Source organism: Wyeomyia smithii, chromosome 2, assembly GCF_029784165.1.
Source record: "Wyeomyia smithii strain HCP4-BCI-WySm-NY-G18 chromosome 2, ASM2978416v1, whole genome shotgun sequence".
NCBI classification, from domain to species: domain Eukaryota; kingdom Metazoa; phylum Arthropoda; class Insecta; order Diptera; family Culicidae; genus Wyeomyia; species Wyeomyia smithii.
The window spans coordinates 150,444,204-150,466,242 of NC_073695.1; the positions used below are offsets into that span (position 1 = coordinate 150,444,204).

The 22,039-nt window shown below is 38.0% G+C and overlaps 1 protein-coding gene across 1 annotated transcript; it reads right to left on the minus strand.

Annotated features, from left to right (window-relative positions):
• Positions 1 to 909: 909 nt before the first annotated feature.
• LOC129720073 (uncharacterized) lies at positions 910 to 3,411 on the minus strand. The gene is made up of 4 exons (XM_055671483.1): positions 3,162 to 3,411; positions 2,901 to 3,061; positions 2,077 to 2,670; positions 910 to 1,572 (listed from the first exon to the last, which is right to left on the minus strand). Exons 1-4 carry the CDS (start codon positions 3,409 to 3,411, stop codon positions 910 to 912), a joined length of 1,668 nt encoding a protein of 555 aa, XP_055527458.1.
• Positions 3,412 to 22,039: the final 18,628 nt, after the last annotated feature.

Genomic DNA, 22,039 nt, shown 5'->3' on the forward strand with positions numbered 1-22,039 from the left:
AAAGATTCCATCGTCACCAGGTGCTTTCATATTTTTGAAATTTTTAATAATTGATTTAATCTCATTCAAGTTAGTTTCAATTATTTCTGCAGGTAAAAAATTTTGGGAAGAAATTAAATCAAATTGACGTGTGACTTCATTTTCAATTGGACTCACAAAATTCAAATTTAAATTATGAACACTCTCAAACTGCTGAGCAAGTCACAATTGCACATTTTAATGCTTCCAAAGCGGAATCAATATTCACTTCGTTTTGCAAATCAAGCTCATTATTGAAATTTCTCTTAATATGAGTTTTGTATCTTTCCCAATTAGCCTTGTTATAATTAAAAACAGAGCTCATAGGGTTTAAAACTGATTCAGGTGATAAAGAAAAAGTTATTGGAAGATGGTCAGAATCAAAGTCAGCATGTGTGATCAATTCACTACATACATGACATTGCTTTGTTAGCACCAAATCAATTCTTAATGGGTTTCTAACAGAAGAAAAGTGTGCAACTTTCGATTGCCGCTGCTACCAACCACCATGAAAATACCTTCACTGTTTGAGAACACATCTTACCTCTGGGACTGCCTGTGAACGAAAGAGGGCGATGCGAGAAGACGAGATGCTTCGTTAGTGCCGAATGAGGCGAATGCGTTGGTGTGTGCTAACTCCTTATAACGTATCATGCGCTCTAGTCGTGTTTATACATTGCTGCAGAAGGGCTGTTGAGTCATGATCGATGCCAACATATGATTATGGTTGATTCGGCGGTTGGTTGTCTTGCCCGTGTCCCACATCTTCCCTCTTCTCAAAAAAAAAAGAGAAAAAAAACAATAAGAAGAAGAGTTTCTTACCAATTTATTTGATTCGTTACACGGGATACCACTAACTAAGCCACTGAATAGAAGATTAACAAAAAAAAATCATTCCGAGGATCTTCTATCTAATGTTTCCAGTCCACAAATTCGCTCATATTCCGCCAGGTGAGCCGGCGGCTTTCGATCCCGAACCGAACGACGAAGTTTTGCATCGCCCGAGGTATCACCTTCACTGTTGTTGCTGTCAACTGCGTCGTCAGCCTTTGGTAAAGACTCACCATTTCTCCACTTTTTTACCTTACGGGTTTGACTGACATGACGTCGAAATATTTTCCCCGCATCATCGCACATAACAAGATTACCATTGTCTTCTTCCATTATGGTAAACTTTTTTGGGTCAAACCTCGCATCTCCTTTTGCCCGAGCTGTTCGCTCAGCAATAACGACGTCACCAGGCTTGACACGACACTCTTTCGCCCCTCGGCGATTATACTCGTATTCTTTGGCTAGCAACTTAGCTCTACGATCCCTTGCATTGAGCAAGTCTGCATCATGATCCGTACTCCCTCCGACAAGCAATGGCAACCGGCGCCTGATTTTGCGCCCCATTAGAACTTCTTCGGGAGGTACCCTGGTTACGCTGTGGGCCGCCGCGTTGTGTGTCTCAACTGCAGCTTGCTGTTCTTTCACGTAGCTAGTTCCAGAAGAAATCGCTGTGGCCATCGCCTTGTTGACAAGTTTCATATAGCCCTCAACTAGGCCATTCTGCTGCGGGAAGAATGGAGTACTGAAAATTGTATTTATGCCTCTATCACTACAAAATTGTCTATACTCTTCACTATTAAACGGAGGACCGTTGTCTGATTTTATATTCTGGGGATATCCTTCTCTCTCGAATATTTGCTCCAAAACGTTTTTTAGGTGATCAAAGATTTATAGTCCACAACGACCAAAATTAATATTCCATTCAACTTAGCGTATGGACCATTGAAGTCCAACTCTATCGTCTCCCATGCTGACTTCGGAGTAAACGTACGTCTCATTGGCGTGGGTCTTTCCGGTTTGCTAGTTGTAACGCATGCTTGACATGTTTCCACCCATTCATCAGCATCTACTGTCATACCCGGCCACCAAACTCGTTCACGGCCACCAAACTCGTTCGTTGAGCTTCGCAGCCGTGGGGTGACCACTGTGAGCGACGTCAAGCGCTCTCTTGCGAAGCGATTCAGGAATTACTGCACAGCCCCTTTTAATGATGATACCGTTACAAACCAACAACGCATCCGCTACAGACTTAAATTTGCTCAGGGAGGTGGACCAAGTTCCTGTTTCAAGGGCCAGCATGACTTCTCTCAGATCTTTATCCTTCGCAGTTGCTTCTCGTATTTCAGCTTCCGTTAATATCCCAATCGAGTTTACTTCGATAGTTGCTACCTCCCATGGACTAGAGATTTCGTCGAACGGCTCATCATGTTCGTGATTGTACAGTCGAGACGAGGGATCTGCTATGTTATCGCGCCCACGAACATACTGTATCTCGTAATCGTAGGGACTCAGTCGTAACGCCCAACCATCCGCTCTTGTCAGCGTTCTCTTCGAATTCTCACGCGAACGGTTGAGTATGAAAGACACCCCTTGTGCATCCATACGTAGCACGAAATGACGTCCTAGAAGAAAGTACGAGAAGTGCTCGATTCCCCACACGGCGCCTAACGCTTCCCGTTGATTCTGAGCATATCGTCTCTCGGTAGAAGTCAAAGTCTTTGAAGCGAAACTTATTATACGGGAGTGTCCACGGCTGTTCTCCTGGACAAGTACGGCCCCTAATGCATTAGGTGATGCATCCGTGTAAAGGATTGTCCTGTCCTTTTCCGCAAAATACCCCAGAGAGTGAACACACCGCACAATCCTGTCCTTTACGGTTTAAAATTCCTTTTCTTGCTCCATTTTCAGGATTTTGTGGTTGCCACTGACCAAAGCGAAGCTGTAATTTGCCCGAAATTCGGAATGTGAGGACTGGTAAACGACGCCAATCCTAGAAAACTGCGAAGCTCCGACGCAGTGCTGGGACTTCTGAAGCTTTCGATACTTTTTACTTTTTTCTCATCCACGTGGAAACCCTGTTGGTCCAGTTCGTGGCCTAAAAATTTGATGTGGGTTCTATCAAACTCGCACTTACTAATATTCAAAGTTAAATTATTCTTCCTCAATATTTGCAAAACTTTGGATACAGTTTTTCCTAACTCTTCCAGGGTCGCTGCAAATATAAGGATGTCATCAATATAAACGATAACATTCTCGATGTCCTTTAGAATTTGTGTCATTGCACGCTGGAACACTTCCGGCGCACAATTAACCCGGCGCTTGAAACGATACATTCCGCACTCTCTTAAGAATCCAGGTCAGTTCTCGTGATGCTGGACTAAGCTCAAGATGGTAATAGGCGTTACTTAAATCCAGCTTGGAGAAATATTTGGCTCCGTGGAGCTTGACCTTCATCTCATCGATGAGAGGCATGCGGAAATATTCACGCTTGATTGCTCTGTTGGCAGCTCGCATATTGACTACTAATCGGAAATCGTTCGTCCCCTTGGGGACGGCCGACATACCGCTGATCTAACTGGGAGCCGAGGTCACTCTCTCTATAATTCCGCTTCGTTCCATTTCTAGCAGCCTATGCCTAGCACTTTCTCGGTAGGCAGCGGGGACGTTGTAGTATGCGATGCGAACTGGGGGAGCAGATTTATCGACACTGAATTCTACCATGACTTCAGGCATTTTCGGAAACGCGACGCTTTCGCGTTTTTGTTCACAGTTGTTGATGTTGATTCCAACGGCTAACAGTCCCAGATCACTCGCGGTCGAACGACCCAGCAGAGATCGGAGCCCATCCTTTACTACAAGGAAATCTGTTGGTATGGCCGCAATATTACACCCAGCAACCGTTACGGGAGCTCTGAAAGTACACTCTATCTTCATAGGCTCACTTGTCGCATAAGGGCAAACACTCTTCCCGTTCAAACCATTAGTGTATTCAAGCGTTGTGACACCTAGCTTGTGATCCTGTTCCAACCGTTGCCAATCACTGCCGCCAACCACATTGACATCTGCGCCAGAATCCACTAGAAACTCAATGGGCCATTGGGAAGTACCGACGTTGCACTTGATAAGTACATCTTGGAGGGAGAGAGCGTTCACTTGCTAAAAAAAATGATAAAACGGTCGAAAGAGACCAAACAAAGTCGACTTTATTTTCTAAATCGTTACAACTATATTACATTTAGTGACCGATTTTTACCTCATCATGATGTTTCTGATCGCCGCTGTTTCCTTCTCGTTGATTAGAACGAATCTCTTGCTTTAAGCGACAAGCGGCGGCGAAATGTCCCATTTTACCACATTTATTGCAAACCCGTGAGAGTGCCGGACAGATGTTGTTACGGTGAGTAGTATAATAACACCGTGAACACCGAGCTCGTCAACCTGGAGTGTGGGATGAGTTTCCGCGAGACGTTGAGGCTCGTGGCATACTCCGATCGGTCGAAAAGGTTCGTCTGCGTTTCAAAACGGGTGCAGGTGAAGGTTCGCGGCTTAAATAGCGTCTATTGTACAATGCAAAAACTTCCGCTTGAGATGGTCCATCGGTTTCCCGCTCGAAAGCTTCTCCGCGAGTAGCAGACTGGACAATGAAATTCGTTTCATAACCATATGTACGTGCATCCTTCGCCAGTGTCTGGTTTGACATCCCTTTGATTAATTGTGCTCTGACGAATCTCTCCTGATCCAAAACAGCATATCCGCAGAGCCTTACTTTCTCGACCAGCCTAGCATGGAATCTCATAACTGATTCTTTCTTGCTTTGCTTCATATTTGAGAACGCTTCGTGCCCGGCACTTGTATCGGTCATAGACTTCAGATACAAGTCTATGTTGCTTATAAATTTAGCATATCACTCTGTATCTTCGAGACTAGGATGCTTCTTCTGCGCTCGTTAAATCATTATCGTTTCCTAAAACGACGTTCTGCTTACCCTCGGTAAGCAACTGTACATCGCTAACGGAAACCATAGATGCGTTTCCATCTCTCTCCCCACAGGACGATTCGGTATCTTCCAATCCACAATCCTCAATTTGATCGTCTTCCGAGTCCATTACATACTCGGGCGCTCGTACATTCTTGCCTGCGTAAGCCATTTTTTTTTATTTGAGAGAAAACTGTAATATGGAGAAATCAAAACAAAATGTTTTCAAGATTAAAAACCTAAATTAATCCACCTAGCGGTCAGACCCAGCCTTTCTCATTCAAACTTTTATTTGTAAAAATAGATTTACATGAACGCTTCAATTCAATAAATATTGATGTTGTAATCTATACATATAAAAATGTAGTCCGGTCTGTCAGTCTGTTTGATCCATATAGGCTTTCTGCACAACTCAAGAACAAACCAAGCAAATGAAACCGAATTTGGCATGTGGATGTTTTAAGGGGTAACTAATATGTCCATAATAGTTGGATGAGACACAAATTTCTGCACATCTCGCGAACTAATCAACTAAATGGAACCATATTGGCAGGTGAATGTTTTTAGTGGTAACAAATATGTTCCATAATCGACCTCAGACAACATTTTGGATTGTAAGATGGCATCTTCAGGTTTCTGGAAAACAGCCGAAAATGGCCGATTTCCACCCAATATAATAATATCCGGATCTAGAATAATACACAGGAGCTAAAATCGACCACAGATAGCATTTTAAATTCTAAGATGGCGACTTCCGGTTTCTGAAAACAGCAGAAAATGACCAAATACCACCCAATATGAGTTTTTCTTTAACCAGTATGCCGTTCAAAATCCAGAAATTGTCTCCAAATGCCATTATTAAATCCAAAATGGCGACTTCCGGTGTCGGAAAAACAGCGGCAAATGACCAAATACCACCCAATATGGGTATTTCCGGAACCGCAATGATGCACTGGAGCCACAAATCGACTTCAGACAACATTTTGAATTGTAAGATGGCAACTTCCGGTTTCTGGAAAACAGCCTGAAATGGACGATTCCCATTAAATATTAGTATTTATGGAACCAGAAAGATGCACAGAAGCTAAAAATTGATCACAGACACAATCTAGAATTGTAAGATGGTGACTTCCGGTGTCTGGCAAACAGCCGGAAATGACCAAATACCATTCAATATGAATGTTTTCTGAACCAGAATTACGCCCAGATGACAGAAATTGATTTCACAGGCAATTTTAAACTCCAAAATGACGACTTTCGGCTTCTGAAAAACAGTCCAAAGTGACCAAATATCTCCCAATATGAGATTTTCTCTAACCAGTATCCTAAATACCATTTTGCAATCCAAGATGGCGACTACCGGTTTGTGAAAAATAGCCTAAAATAAACAAATACTATCCAATATGAGTATCTCTGGAACCAGAATGATGCAAGGAGCTAACAATTGACCTCAGGCACCATTTTGAATTGCTAAATGGCAACTTATAGGCAACAGTCGGAAATGACCGAATAATACTCAATATGGATATTTCCGTAAACGTGATGATGCATAGAAACCAAACATTGACCCTGGACACTATTTTGAATTTGAAGACGACCACTTTTAGTTTCTGGAAAACAACCAAAACTACCTCACAATATGAGTATTTCCGGTGTCAGATTGATGCCAGAAAGTCTGCTGATAATGACAGAATACCACCCAATATGAATATATTCAGAATTAAGGCGATGTACAGAAGCCAAAAGACGAGGATGTTGTCATTTCGATAAAACCAATCATTTCAAACGATTTGTTATTTGACTTTGATCATATCCTATGGCCGATTCGTCGTGCATTTGCAGACTTCAAACAAACCGCAAGGAATCAATGAATTTGCAACGTTCAAATATTACGACACCACATTTAAATTATGTTGAGGCCACATATATCGATCAAAGCAGGTATAGTTTTAAATAGTCTTTGAATTTCTCTCCTTTCCATAACTTTTGAGCCACATATCAAATTGTCAAGAAGTTTGTTATTTGTAAGTTTGAGAGATGACTCGTTCGTATGACACTAGTTATGTTCAAATAAGTCATGTAATCTTTGAGATAATAGACTTTCGTTGTTTTATTAACAATTTAATACATAACGGTTGCTTAAGTTCGATTATAATCAAATGAAATGGGAACGTGTAGGGCAGCCAAACTTTGAAACCACGTGTTCAATCATAATTCATCAGTTAACCCTTAACCAGCCCGCTCATCTAAAAATAATAATCAAATCGGTTGTGTAGTTTCTAAGATAATGAAGTTTCGTGATTTTTTTTGATTCATCTCTGAGAAAAGTGATTGAGTCCAAGTAGTCTTCGGAATATGTTCCTTTGCATAGCTGGATTTCACATTTTTAAACATAACAGGCAAAGTGATAGTCCGATTGCAAAAAAAAATCAATAGGGTCTTATGGGGCAATTAGACCTTCCATTTGACACTGATTTTATGAAAATCGGTACAGCCATCTCTGAGAAACATGAGTGAGATTAAACAGTCTTCAGAACACGTTTCTTTTCATAACTTTTGAACCACAAGTTCACTCTTTATGAAATTCAAAACTTAAGGGTTTTCTAGGTAGCCCGTTTTTTTGAAATCAATTTTGTTCAAATCGGTGGTGTAGATTTTGAGATATTGATGTTTTATGATTTTCACATTTTTAAACATAACCTCTAAACTAAAAATCCGATTACAATAAAATTTAATAGGATCTTATGGGGCAACAAGACCTTTCATTTGCAATTAATTTCATGAAAATCGGTTCAGCCATCTCTGAGAAAAGTGAGTGAGAATAAAAATCTGCACATACACACACACACACACATACACACACACATATTTTCTGTATGTCGTCGAGCTGAGTCGAGTGATACATGCCATTCGGCCCTTTGGAGCACTTTTATACTTTCGGTTTTGCAAGTGATTGCTATACCTTTCTAGGAGAAAGGCAAAAAAAGTACGGGAGAAAAAAAAGCAGGTAAAATAAGGCCATGATCTTTAAGAAGTGTTATTCAAATATATTGAGTAAATTTAAGAAATATATCGCCCATACATAGTTTCTGATAAATTTCAAACTGATGGTCAAAAATAAATTAAGGGGAAATCTCCATAACAAATTTGCTGTGGTCATCCCGAGCGCACAATATTCGTTTATGCTCCATGCACGGTTATCCCAACGCGTGCTGCGTCTCAAACATGTTCATTTGTAATACTAACACATATGCAATACTTCAAAATATGTGATCACCCCAAGCGCATTTAAATCGTTTATTTTGCTTGCACGGTTATCCCAACACATGCATCGTCTTTGAAGCTCATATTTCTTTACAGCGGTTATCCCAACGCGCTTTGCTTAATCCATCGTGGTCATCCCGATCGTACACGAAATATTGTTTCATGCGCGGTTATCTCAACGCGCGTTGCACTTTCTCCCGCAAATCCTGTTTCCCTTTTTTGCAGCGGTTATCCCAACGCGCAGACTTTAGATTTTTTTTTCACCAATTACAATGTGAAGCAAATTGTGGTCATCCGAGCGCACACACTGGTCGTGTCGAATTTTTTCACTATAATGTCAATGCGAGTTTTCGTTCATCCAACCAGCACATGTTTCCCTGGAGGAAAAAAAACGCCATCTGCTACAACTCTCTCTGGTATTTTCGCAAACAAATCATTGCTTTTTTGGTTTTCCTTTTTTAGTATTAGATCGCTTCCCCGTCATCAAAAAGATTGTAGCACAACGGTACAGAAGGAAAATTCACTATTCTAGTTCAGTGCGTCTTGAACTGTCCTACAGATCAGACGTTTTTTCGGTTGCTTGTGGACTGGTCTTTGACTGCCTATAGCTTCAAAGTTTGTCTTTTGTCAGTGTGTCTTTTTAAGACTACCTGAAAGTTATTTCCCATCAGTCTTTCTCAAGACTACCTACTTTTGAATTTAACATTTGTTTTAACTTTTTTCGTATCACCTGAAATGGCTGGACGGAAAAAGAAACCTCGCATCGCTGCGGGGAGGAAAAGAGAGGCATCTCTTTCTGACACATCGAGTGTCTGTAGTGACAATCCTTTTGTTATTTTGCCTGAGCAAGAAGCTGGTGAAATGGAAGTTATTAATAATGAAACTATACAAAATATAAAATCTTTAAAAAAGGCGAAAGTTCCACCTATTGTGGTAACTATTTCTTCTGAATTTAATATATTCAAAAAGGAACTTTCAACGTTTGTTTCTGACGTTAAAGTTACCTATCAAATTGGCCGTAGAGGTGAATGCCGCCTATTAGCCGACTCAGTAAAGGGTCGTGATCGTCTTGTTCAGTATTTAACTGACAAGATGTACAAATTTTTTACATATGACACCAAGAACGCCAAGCCGTTCAAGATTGTCTTGAAAGGTCTCACCAACGATCAAACCGTTGATGAGATCAAACTTACTTTAACAGAATTACTTGGCATAGCCCCTACCCAAGTAATTCTAATGAAACAAAAATCACGAGGCGAAAACAGTCAGAGAACTGGAATTTCCCTTGTTAATTATTTAATTCATTTTAACCGCAATGAGATTAACAACTTAAAATTTTTTGAAAAAGCACATGCTTTGTATAATGTGCGTGTAAAGTGGGAAATTTATAGGAAGTATGGCGGAGGTGAAAAGCATATCACCCAATGCCGTACTTGCCAACGTTATGGCCATGGTTCCAAATTCTGTAACATGGACCAAAAATGTCTTAATTGTGGAGACTCTTCTCACAAAAAGGACACATGTCCTGTGAAAGAGAGTAAAAATTTTCGCTGTGCGAATTGTAACGGCAACCATATGTCGAATTTTTATCAATGCCCAGTCCGTTTAGCAATTGTTAAGGCAAAGCAAGGTAAACAAAATTCAGTTTCTCAATTAAAACCAACTTCAAAACAAAATTCTCCAAGCGTACCAGTGACGCATAGTTTACCTACTCCTTTGCATACCCGTTTAACTTATGCACAGGTTACAGGTAGTTCGAACATTATACCGCCTAGTGTTGGTAGTTCGAAAATGACCGTTAATATGGGTAAGCAAAACACGCTAGAAAATAATTGTACACCTATCACTCCAGCTAATATTGCTACCGAAAATATTTTATCTAATGTCAACTGCCTGGGGCCTATTACGGCAGGTAAACTTTCTTTTTTGCAACAGGCAATGTTTGATCTTATGAACGCCATGTTGCAGGCAAAATCAATGTTTGAAGCCATTCAAATAGGCACAAATTTTACTATTAAAATTGTTTCTAATTTAAAATTTAGCAATGATTTTAAATAAAACAATTAAAATATTAAATTGGAATGCTCGCTCATTGAAGGCCAATGAGAATGAGCTTTTTAATTTTTTAACAGTAAATAATGTGCATATTGCAATTATTACTGAAACATTTTTGAAACCTAACATAAAATTAAAATATGATCCCAATTACGTGGTTCATAGATATGATAGGATTCAGGGTTCCGGCGGTGGAGTTGCAATTGTTATTCATCGCCGAATCAAACATCGTGCTCTTCCCCATCTTGAGACGAAAGTTATTGAAACTTTGGGAATTGAAGTTCAAACTGAACTTGGGATTTTATTTATTGCCGCAGCATTTTTACCATTTCAATGCACACGCGAGCTCAAAAATTATTTTATAGGTGATTTACAAAAACTCACCAGAAATCGTTCGAAATTTTTCATAATCGGCGATCTTAACGCTAAACATCGTTCATGGAATAATTCTCAAAGTAATTCCAATGGCAAAATTTTATTCAATGATTGTTCTTCAGGATACTATTCTATTTTGTCTCCGAATAGTCCGACATGCTTTTCTTCTGTAAGAAACCCTTCAACAATTGATTTGGTGCTAACAGATCAAAGTCATGTATGTAGTGATTTGATCACACATGCTGACTTTGATTCTGACCATCTTCCAATAACTTTTTCTTTATCACATGAATCAGTTTTAAACCCTATGAGCTCTGTTTTTAATTATAACAAGGCTAATTGGGAAAGATACAAAACTCATATTGAGAGAAATTTCAATAATGAGCTTGATTTGCAAAACGAAGTGAATATTGATTCCGCTTTGGAAGCATTAAAATGTGCAATTGTTGATGCCAGGAATTATTCTGTTCCAAAGGCTCAAGTGAAATTTGATTCATCAATAATTGACGAAAATCTTCAACTTCTAATTCGTTTGAAAAATGTCCGCAGGCGTCAATATCAACGTTCTCGTGACCCTGTTTTTAAAACTATTTATAAAGATTTACAGAAAGAGATTAAGCATAGATTTACTCTTCTGAGAAATCAAAATTTTGAGACTAAAGTTGAAAAATTGAAACCATATTCAAAACCATTTTGGAAGCTGTCGAAGATTCTTAAGAAACCTTCAAAGCCTATTCCAGTTTTAAAAGATGGTGAACGTTTTCTTGTATCCAATGAACAAAAGGCTCAAAGACTTGCTCAGCAGTTTGAGAGTGTTCATAACTCAAATTTGAATTTTGTGAGTCCAATTGAAAATGAAGTTAATTTCTTCCCAGAATGTTTTACCTGCAGAAATAATTGAAACTAACTTGAATGAGATTAAATCAATTATTAAAAATTTCAAAAATATGAAAGCACCTGGTGACGATGGAATCTTTAATATACTAATCAAACAGCTCCCTGAGAGCACAATGGAATTTTTAGTGAAAATTTTCAATTGCTGCTTCAAAATTGCATATTTTCCCAAATTATGGAAAAATGCAAAAATTACTCCCATTTTAAAACCGGATAAGAACCCAGCTGAAGTTTCAAGTTATCGACCAATCAGTTTGCTTTCTTCAATAAGTAAACTGTTTGAGAGAATTATTCTTAACAGAATGATGTCACACATCAACGAAAATTCAATTTTTGCAAATAAACAGTTTGGATTTCGCCATGGGCATTCCACAACTCATCAATTGCTCAGAGTTACTAATATGATACGAGCTAACAATTTTGAAGGTTATTCCACTGGAGCTGCTCTTTTAGACATAGAAAAAGCATTCGACAGTGTTTGGCATAAAGGTTTGATTGCGAAATTTCAAACTTTTAATTTTCCAATTTTCCTAATCAAAATTTTAAAAAATTATCTTACTGATCGAACTCTGCAGGTTGTCTATCAGAATTCAAAATCTGATAGATTTCCTGTCAGAGCAGGTGTACCTCAAGGTTCAGTCTTGGGTCCAGTCCTGTACAACATATTCACTTCAGATCTTCCTGATTTGCCTCCAGGATGCACAAAGTCATTGTTCTGCGATGACACAAGCATTTCCGTGAAAGGAAAAAGTCTTCGTGTCATATGCAGTCGATTGCAGAAAAGTTTAGATATTTTTTCTTCCTACTTGCAAAAGTGGAAAATCTCTCCCAATGCTTCTAAAACTCAAATGATAATTTTTCCTCATAAGACTAGGGCTTCTTTCCTCTAGCCAAACAATAATCACGTTGTCAAGATGAATGGGGTTATTTTAAGTTGGTCCGACAAGGTTAAGTACTTGGGACTAATTTATGATAAAAAACTTATTTTCAAAGAGCACATTGAGAGTATACAAGCCAAGTGCATCAAATATACGAGATGTTTATATCCTCTCATTAACTCATTAACAGGAATTCTAAACTTTGTTTAAAGAACAAACTTTCGATTTACAAACAAATTTTTAGACCAGCAATGCTTTATGCTGTACCGATCTGGTCAAGTTGCTGTTCAACAAGGAAGAAAACGCTCCAAAGGATTCAGAATAAAATTCTGAAAATGATTTTGAAGCGTCCTCCTTGGTTTGGTACACTCGAATTACATAGACTTACTGGTGTTGAACCATTAGAAGCTATGTCAAATAAAATTATTAACAATTTTCGACAAAAATCGTTGCAATCCTCAATTGCTACGATAAGCTCTCTTTATAGCCAATAAGTTAGCAATTAAGTTAGTTGTAAGTTTACTTCCCCTTTCCTGACAAGTAGGTTTAAATCCTTACGAATGATAAGTCCTAATTGCGAAAGCAAACAAATCCTAACAATTAAAATTACAAATTTCTAACAGTGTTGAGAAGTCACCATTTGTGATTGGGCACACATACTCATTATTTACTAATATTTATCATAAATACTTAAGCTACTAACAAATCCCCCCTTAAAAAAAAAAAAAAAAAAAAAAAAAAAAAAAAACCGGGTTCGAAGCCTATCCTGGAGTTGACTATTCTAGTTGAAAACAAAAACAAAACTTTCATTGGCAGGATCGCCAATGTGCAACTTTCGATGGCCGCTGCTACAAACCGCCATGAAAATACCTTCACTGTTTGAGAACACAACTTACCTCTGGGACTGCCTGTGAACGAAAGAGGGTGATGCGAGAAGACGAGATGCTTCGTTAGTGCCGAATGAGGCGAATGCGTTGGTGTGTGTGCTAACTCCTTATAACGTATCATGCGCTCTAGTCGTGTTTATACATTGCTGCAGAAGGGCTGTTGAGTCATGATCGATGCCAACATATGATTATGGTTGATTCGGCGGTTGGTTGTCTTGCCCGTGTCCCACAAAAAGCATGTTGGACTATTCGGAGACAAAATAGAATAGTATCCTGAAGAACAATCATTGAATAAAATTTTGCCATTGGAATTACTTTGAGAATTATGCCATGATCGATGTTTAGCGTTAAAATCGCCGCTTATGAAAAATTTAGAACGATTTCTGGTGAGTTTTTGTAAATCACCTTTAAAATAATTTTTGAACTCGCGTGTGCGTTGGAATGGTAAATATGCTGCGGCAATAACTAAAATCCCAAGTTCAGTTTGAACTTTAATTCCCAAAGTTTCAATAACTTTTGTCTCAAGATGGGGAAGAGCACGGTGTTTGATTCGGCGATGAATAACAAATGCAACTCCACCGCCGGAACCGTGAATCCTATCATGTCTATGAACCACGTAATTGGGATCATATTTTAATTTGATGTTAGGTTTCAAAAATGTTTTAGTAATAATTGCAATATGTACATTATTTACTGTTAAAAAATTAAAAAGCTCATTCTCATGAATGTTCGAACTACCTGTAACCTGTGCATATGTTGAACGAGTATGCAAAGGAGTTGAGAAAGTGGGTGGTACTGGTACGCTTGGAGAATTCTGTTTTGAAGCTCGTCCCGATTGGGAAACTGAATTTTGTTTACTTGCCTTGCGTTAACATTCGCTAAACGGGCTGGACATTGATAATAATTTGACATATGGTTGCCGTCTCAACGAATAAGGCATTTTTGGTCCATGTTACATAATTTTGAACCATGACCATAACGTTGGCAAATACGGCATTGGGTGATATGCTTTCCACCTCCGCCAAGCTTTCGATACAATTCCCTCGCACATTATAAATAGCATGTGCTTTGTCAAAAAACTTCAAATTGTTAACCTCAGTGCGGTTAAAATTAATTAAATAAATAACAAGGGAAATTCCAGTTCGCTGACTGTTTTCGCCTCGTGATTTTTGTTTCATTATAATTACTTGGGTAGGGGCTATGCCAAGTAATTCTGTTAAAGTAAGTTTGATCTCATCAACGGTTTGATCGTTGGTGAGACCTTCAAATACGACCTTGAACGGCTTGGCGCTCTTAGTGTCATATGTAAAAAAATATACATCTTTTCAGTTAAATACTGAATAAGACGATTCCAATCTTTCAATGTTTGGGCCAGTAAACGGCATTCGCCTCTTCGGCCAATTTGATAAGTAACTTTGACGTCTGAGAGAAACGTAGAAAGTTCTCTTTTAAAAATATTAAATTCAGAAGAAATAGTTACCACAATAGGTGGAACTTTTTCCTTTTAACAGAAAAAATTTACTTTGAATAGTTTTATTTTCGAACATTTAAATTTCGTCGGCTTCTTGCTCAGGCAGAATATCATATAAATTTTCACTGCATAAACTAGTTTCAGAAAGAGATGCCTCTCTTTTCCTCCCCGTAGTGATGCGTGGTTTCTTTTTTCGTCCTTCCATTTCAGGTGATACGAAAAAAGTTCAAAAATAATATCAAATTGCAAGTATTGAGAAAGAAAGAAATAGGTAGTCTTGAGAAAGACTGATGTAAGTTAACTTCCAGGTAATCTTTAAAAGACACACTGACAAAACACAATCTTTTAAGCTATAGACAGTCAAAGACCAGTCCACAAGCAACCGAAAACACGTCTGATCTGTCGAGCAGCTCAAGACGCACTGCACCGATACTTTGTTTTTCGCATACTGACGACGATATCAACGCATCTTAGACTTGTATTCATTAATCGATAGAAGTGATTTTTTTCCTTCGCTGGCTACCACACGTTCTCGAAGCAACGTTACCATGCGGGCGAAGATGTGTGGAAGGAATCGGCATGAGGGGAAAGTAGGTAAAGACGGACACTTCGGGCAAGATGGACACTTTCAATATTTCACAAACTAGAATGTATTATGATAGTTGAGTGATGCAAATACCGTCTTTATAGTGTGTTAATGCTTTTGAGTTGCATTATCGGTTTTCAACAAGCAAACTGTCAAATTTGTGAGTAAAACAAAGAATATTTTCTTGAACGCGCAATTTGATGTAATTTTTATTCCACGGAAAATAGTGAAAAACTCGTGAAACTTACGTGTTTTCATTTGTTCACAATAGTAAAGTGATTAATAAGTCTTTCCTCGGTTTTCTAGTGAAAATCCAGCAGATTTCCGATGTTCCGATGAAGAGCTACGATCGTTTGAAAAATTTACAACCAGGTCGGGCAAGACAGACACACTAAGGTAGGGAAAGAAGGACACACGGATTTTCCAAGAATTTTCACATGTAGCATCTGTTGTGTACTACAGATGTTTACAAAGTACACCCGCGAGAGCCGTAAAGTCTTAGCCGAAAAAATGGAAAAATCGTTATCACTTTTTTTGTCGCGGAAAGGTGATAAAACCGTACTGTTTTGACCAGATCATCTCAGAGAGACATCTGTGTTTCATCGCGATTCATTTGTTGATTTAGAACTGGACTAAATGTGCATAGCTGTAAAAAATAGGAGTTTTATTTGTGTGATGAAATCTCCGTGTTAGATTTTCTTAATGACCGATGAATGGAAGACGCCCAGTCGTTTTGTTAACGATGTGCCCCATAACTCATATGTGTTCGAACCAACCTGTCTTTTGACTATTGCCTCGCTATACTTAGGGGCGAGCTTTGCGTTAATGTTTGTTGATTTGTCTGTTTGAATAAAGTTTCGCCTTTCTTCTAGAAAGGTATAGCAATCACTGCAAAAACCAAAAGTATGAAAGTGCTCCAGAGGGCCAAATGTCGTATATCACTCGACTCAGCTCGACGAGCTGAGCATTTTCTGTTTGTATGTATGTATGTTTGTATGTGTATGTGTATGTGTGTGTGTGTGAATGTGCAACTTTTTTCTCTCACTCACTTTTCTCAGAGATGGCTGGACCGATTTCCATGAAATTAATTGCAAATGAAAGGTCTAGTTGCCCCATAGGTTGCAATTGAATTTCATTGTAATAGGATTTTTAGTTTAGAGGATAGGTATCAAAATGTAAAAATCACAAAACATCAATATCTCAAAAACTACACAACCGATTTTAACAAAATTGATGTCAAATAAACGGGCTATCTCCAGTACCCTTAACTTATAAATTTCATAATGATTAAGCATGTGGTTCAAAAGTTATGTAAAGAAATGTTTTCCAGAGGCTGTTTAAACTCACTAATTTTTCTCAGAGATGGCTGGACCGATTTTCCCAAAAACAGTCTCGAACGAAAGGTCAAATTGTCCCATAGGTTGCTATTGAATTTTATTGTAATCGATTGGTAACTTTGTCAGTTATTAATAAAAATGTGGAATCACGTTATAAAAGCAAAGCTTATACCAAAGCCTGCTTGAACTCACTCATTTTTCTCAGAGGTAATTAGACCGATTTTCACAAAATCAGTTGCAAATGAAAGGTCTTGTGGCCTTATAACACCCTATTGAATTTCATTGTAATCGGATTCATAGTTTAGGCACCGTGTTTCAAAATATGAATATCATGAAACTTCACTATCTCAGAAACTACACAACCAATTTAAACAAAACTGGTGTCAAATGAACGGACTGTCTTGAAAATCCTTAACCAATGATTGAACATGTGGTTCAAAAGTTTTTAAAAGAAACGTGTTCCAGTGGCTTCAAAATTCACTCATTTTTCACAGAAATAGCAGAATCAATTTTTACAAAATTAGTACCGTATTGAAGGTCTAGTTACCCCACAAGACTCTATTGAATTTTATTGTAATTGGACTATAACTTTGTTCGTTATGTAGGGGAACTGCTCCATTATCCATCTCATTAAGCCGATATTCACAAAGAATGCACGGATTAAACACCAAATTTTCACGAAATCATTGAACAAATAAACTTAATATGCTTACGTGCTCTTATGGAATCGTTTAGCATTGTATATTTAGTAAAATTAGCTAGGTGTATCCTGAATTTTGTAAAACAAACTGTTTTCACAACGCTTCCATATCCATCTCAAAACTTGAATCACTGCTCAATTATTCATCTCACGACGCTCCCATATTCATCACACTGTTAATCATGAATGAATCACATTATCATGAATGAACGTAGCCGCAGCCTGTCGTAGTAGGTTACCTAAATATCCACTGCAGTTGTTTACGTGCAAAATTGGTAACCTAGGTAACCACTACAGTGCTGTAGATTTATGTCAATTATGTCGGAATAATTCAACATTTTCAGTATGATTTTTTCGTATTAACAGAAACTGATTTGGCAACTTTTGATTTCCTTCAACGCAGTGAAAACAGATGAAAATACATACAGTTGAAATTTAGAAATTTCTGCCAATTCAAGCTTGTTTTAGGAAATTGGAGGTGAACATTTTAGAGATTAAAGTATTGTTTAGTGATTAAAATAAAAAGTGGTCCGCTAGTGATGAAAAAACTTTGGTTGGCTGCTGAATGAGTTCTGTTGTAACCGTATAGAACAATGTGCGGAATTAAATGAGTTTTCGACTGCAAATGCCCGACTATAATATCAAATTTAGTGCTTTTAAGTGAGTTTTTGAGGATTATACTTTCTGACGAATCTAAAGTGAACTAAGAAGAATCCACTCCATGGATTAGCAGATTGGTTTAGGAAGAAAATTTGCGTTTTTTCCTGTTCTCAATTGTGTTTTCATGTTTTATTAGATGAATATATGGGCTGAGATGAATAATGGAGCAGTTCCCCTATGAAAGAAGGAAATCAACTTTTGAAAAGAAACATATTCCAAAGACTGCTTAGACTCACTCAATTTTTTCAGAATGGTTGAACCGATTTTCTCAAAATTAGTCTCAAACATACTTAAATTATTACTTTACATCAATATTCTAGAACCCAAAGAGTGGATATACCTTCATTGGATTGTATTTGACAATTTAAGGATGTTTTCCAGAAACCTCAAGTTGCAAAATCGGGTTTCAAGGTAAAGTATAGAGTTCACTCCGGCTTCCGAGCCCGGTTCCCGGTTCCGAAAAAACATTGGGTAATGTTTGTCCCTTTAGGGTTGTTTTCCATAAATCGGAAGATACTATCTAGAAATTTAAAATGACGTCCCAAGTTGATTTCTGGCCTCTGGGTATAACGCTTCCGCAATACTCATAATGGATGATATTTGGTCACTTTAGGCTGTTTTACAGAAACTGACGGTCGGCATCTTCGTCATCGAAATACCCAGCTTAGGCACAATTTGGCCATTCTAGGATATATTCAGGTAACCAGGAGTAGTCATCTGGATTTTTCGCGTTTTGTATTTGAAACATTTATTTCATGGTACATATTTGCATGTGTATGTGTTAATGTAAGTTCATATGTGTGTAAATGTTATGTTTTAACTGTTCGCTGTTGGCTACCAGGAATTCGTTATTTAAAGTGGAAAATTAGAATTATCAAGGTGTATTTTTTTTCTAAAAATTGAAGTGGTCGTGTAAATTTATTTTAACAAATAATAAGTTTGAATGAGAAAGACCTTGCCAGTGATTGCTATTGCCTTTCTCCTAGAAAGGTATAGCAATCACTGAAAAAACCAAAGGTATAAAAGTGCTCCAAAGGGTCGAATCTCGTATATCAATCGACTTAGTTGGACGAGCTGAGCATTTTCTGTATGTGTGTGTGTATGTATGTAACGCTCTCCCAATCTCACTCGATTTTCTCAGAGATGGCTGAACCGATTTTTATGGAATCAATTGCGAATGAAAGGTCTCGTAGCCTCATAAGACCCTATCAAATTTTATTGTAATCGGATTTTTAGTTTCGAGGTTATGTATAAAAATGTGAAAATCACGAATCTTCATTATCTCAGAAACTACACAACCGATTTGATCAAAATTTGAACCGATTGGAACAAAATCAAAAAAACGGGCTTGTTTTTTGATCCATTGGTACCGTAAACTGGGGTGACTTTGATCACTTTTTTCTTGTATCTTAAATATTTTCAGAATATACTGAAAACAATATTCTTTGATATTTTTGAAATAAGTACTGGCATGCATTGAAAAAGATTTAGTCACTACTTCAAAAGTTTAGCAACAATTTTGCTGTTTTTAAATATGCTCTAAAAATTTTACACCAATCATCATTCCGGGGTGACTTTGATCACTTCATTGTTTTGATGAATTTGGAGTAACACTTTGCTACTTTCACTAAATTGAACAGCCTAAAACGACTGAAACGAGTTTTTAAATATGGAAAGCAATTTGGGGGCCATTCACATTCTACGTGAACAGTTTATAATGGCGAATGTCCAAGATTCATACAAAATTTTTAGAATATATATGAATGATTATCCACTGAGAGAGAAGGTGGTCTAAAAACGTCAAAAACTAGTCCACGAGAAATATGACTTATGAAATTGACTGAATTTGCATGTTACTTCACGTCTTGGGTTTTTGTTAAGAAAAAATATGTAATACGCTGTGGAGAATATTGGGACTCAACATTGCTTTCGAGGAAAAACTTGCAAAAATAACTGTAAAATGTATTGTTACAATATTTGTTCATCTTAAGAACTAATCTGGGAACAAAATAAAAAAAACTTTACGTATTGCAACTTGTTGTTTTGAATCTGCTTGAACCGATTGTTTGTATGCAACAAAAATCGCCAAAAATACACATTATTTTCAATTAATATTTTAGCATGAAAAACACTCTTTAAATAGCAGGAAATGCATGAATAGTAGCAATGCGAACATATATCCACACAATAAGTGAAGATTGCGACAAATCCCAAGTACTACGAGCGCTTTTTCACCACATTTTCAAAAAAGAGGTACAGTGATCAAAGTCACCTCGGTGATCAAAGTCACCCCAGTTTACGGTAAAATAATGTTATAATGATTGGACATGTGGTTCAAAAGTTATGCGAAGAAACGTGTTTCAAAGACTGTTTAAACTCACTCACTTTTCTCAGAGATGGCTGGACCGATTTTCAGAAAATTACTGTCATATGGAAAGTCTTGTTGTCCCACAAGACCCTATTGAATTTTATTGTTATTGGACTTTAACTTTGTTTAGTTTAAAAAAGTTTATTTGACACGGCACGATACAATTTATGTTTAACTGAGCAAAGTACATTTTTTTTAAATTCTCAATTAGCAGGGAAAAGAGGGAGGCACAATTTTTATATCTCGCGGCCGACTACGAGCTAGTGGGGATTTGAGGTGAGAGGAGGGGAGTTACAATTTTGATTTTAACTATATTGATTTATTAACGATATTGGATTTATTTATTTGTACATTTTTATATCTCGCGGCCGACTACGAGCTAGTGGGGATTTGAGGTGAGAGGAGGGGAGTTACAATTTTGATTTTAAATATATTGACTTATTAACGATATTGGATATATTTATTTGTACATGGCTAAGCAGTGATGTTCCATTTGAGCAGTTTTGGTCTGAGGTGTCTGCGTGAACATGAAGATGCCAAGTCTTTGTTTTAGTGTCTCCAGCATGGTGTATCGTTTTCACTCAGTTTATGACGGGAATTGTAATCTAACAAATAGATGAAAAAAATCAAATTTTAATTCCAGCATTTTTTATAAACCCGTATAGCTGTGTCATGTACTGGAGATCACCGCTTCCCAGAATGTCTCTTACGGGTACGTTCGGTTGTTTTCCTCGGGCCCGAAGGGAATCTATAAGCTCGGACATAACACCACAGTATTCGGTACACGACCAAACAACATGCTCGATGTCATGGTAGCCATCGCCACAAACGCAGTGATTACTGTCTACAAGCCCTACACGAAAGAGATGCGTGTTTAACGTGTAGTGATTGGACATAAGTCTGGACATCACGCGAATGAAGTCCCGACCTACATCCAACCCCTTGAGCCATGCTTTCGTCGATACCTTAGGAAAAATTAAATGTAGCCACCGTCCCAGTTCATCTGAGTTCCATGATGATTGCCAACTGTTGAGTGTTCTCTGACGCAAAATGCTATAAAATTCATCATAAGCAATTGGTCTACTATAAATATCGCCATCAATAGCACCCACCTTAGCTAAAGCGTCAGCCTTTTCATTGCCCGGAATGAAACAATGAGAAGGGACCCACGCTAAGGTAACCCGGTAATTTTTATCTGTTAAAGCACTTAAAAACCGCCGTATTTTCCCCAGGAAATACGGGGTGTGCTTCACAGTCTTCATCGATCGCAGAGCCTCAATGGCACTGAGACTGTCTGTGAAGATGAAGTAGTGGTCTATGGGCAGGGTTTCGATGATCCCAAGAGAGTACTGAATAGCAGCAAGTTCTGCGACGTACACGGAAGCAGGAGCATCGAGTTTGTAGGAGGCGGTAAAATTTCCGTGGAAAACACCGAAGCCAGTGGACTCATCTAAATTAGATCCGTCAGTGAAAAACCTTTTATCACAACTAACATGTTTGAACTTATTGGAAAAAATCTTAGGGATCTCTTGCGGCCGCATTTGATCCGGGATACCAATAACGTCTTTTTTCATGGTGGTGTCGAAGAATATAGCAATATTAGAAGTATCTAAAAGTGCGACATTGGAGGAAATGTATGAAGAAGGGTTAATATCTTGAGCCATATAGTCAAAATATAAAGTCATAAATCTGGATTGAGATTGAAGGTCGACCAACTCTTCTGAGAAATCAAAATTTTG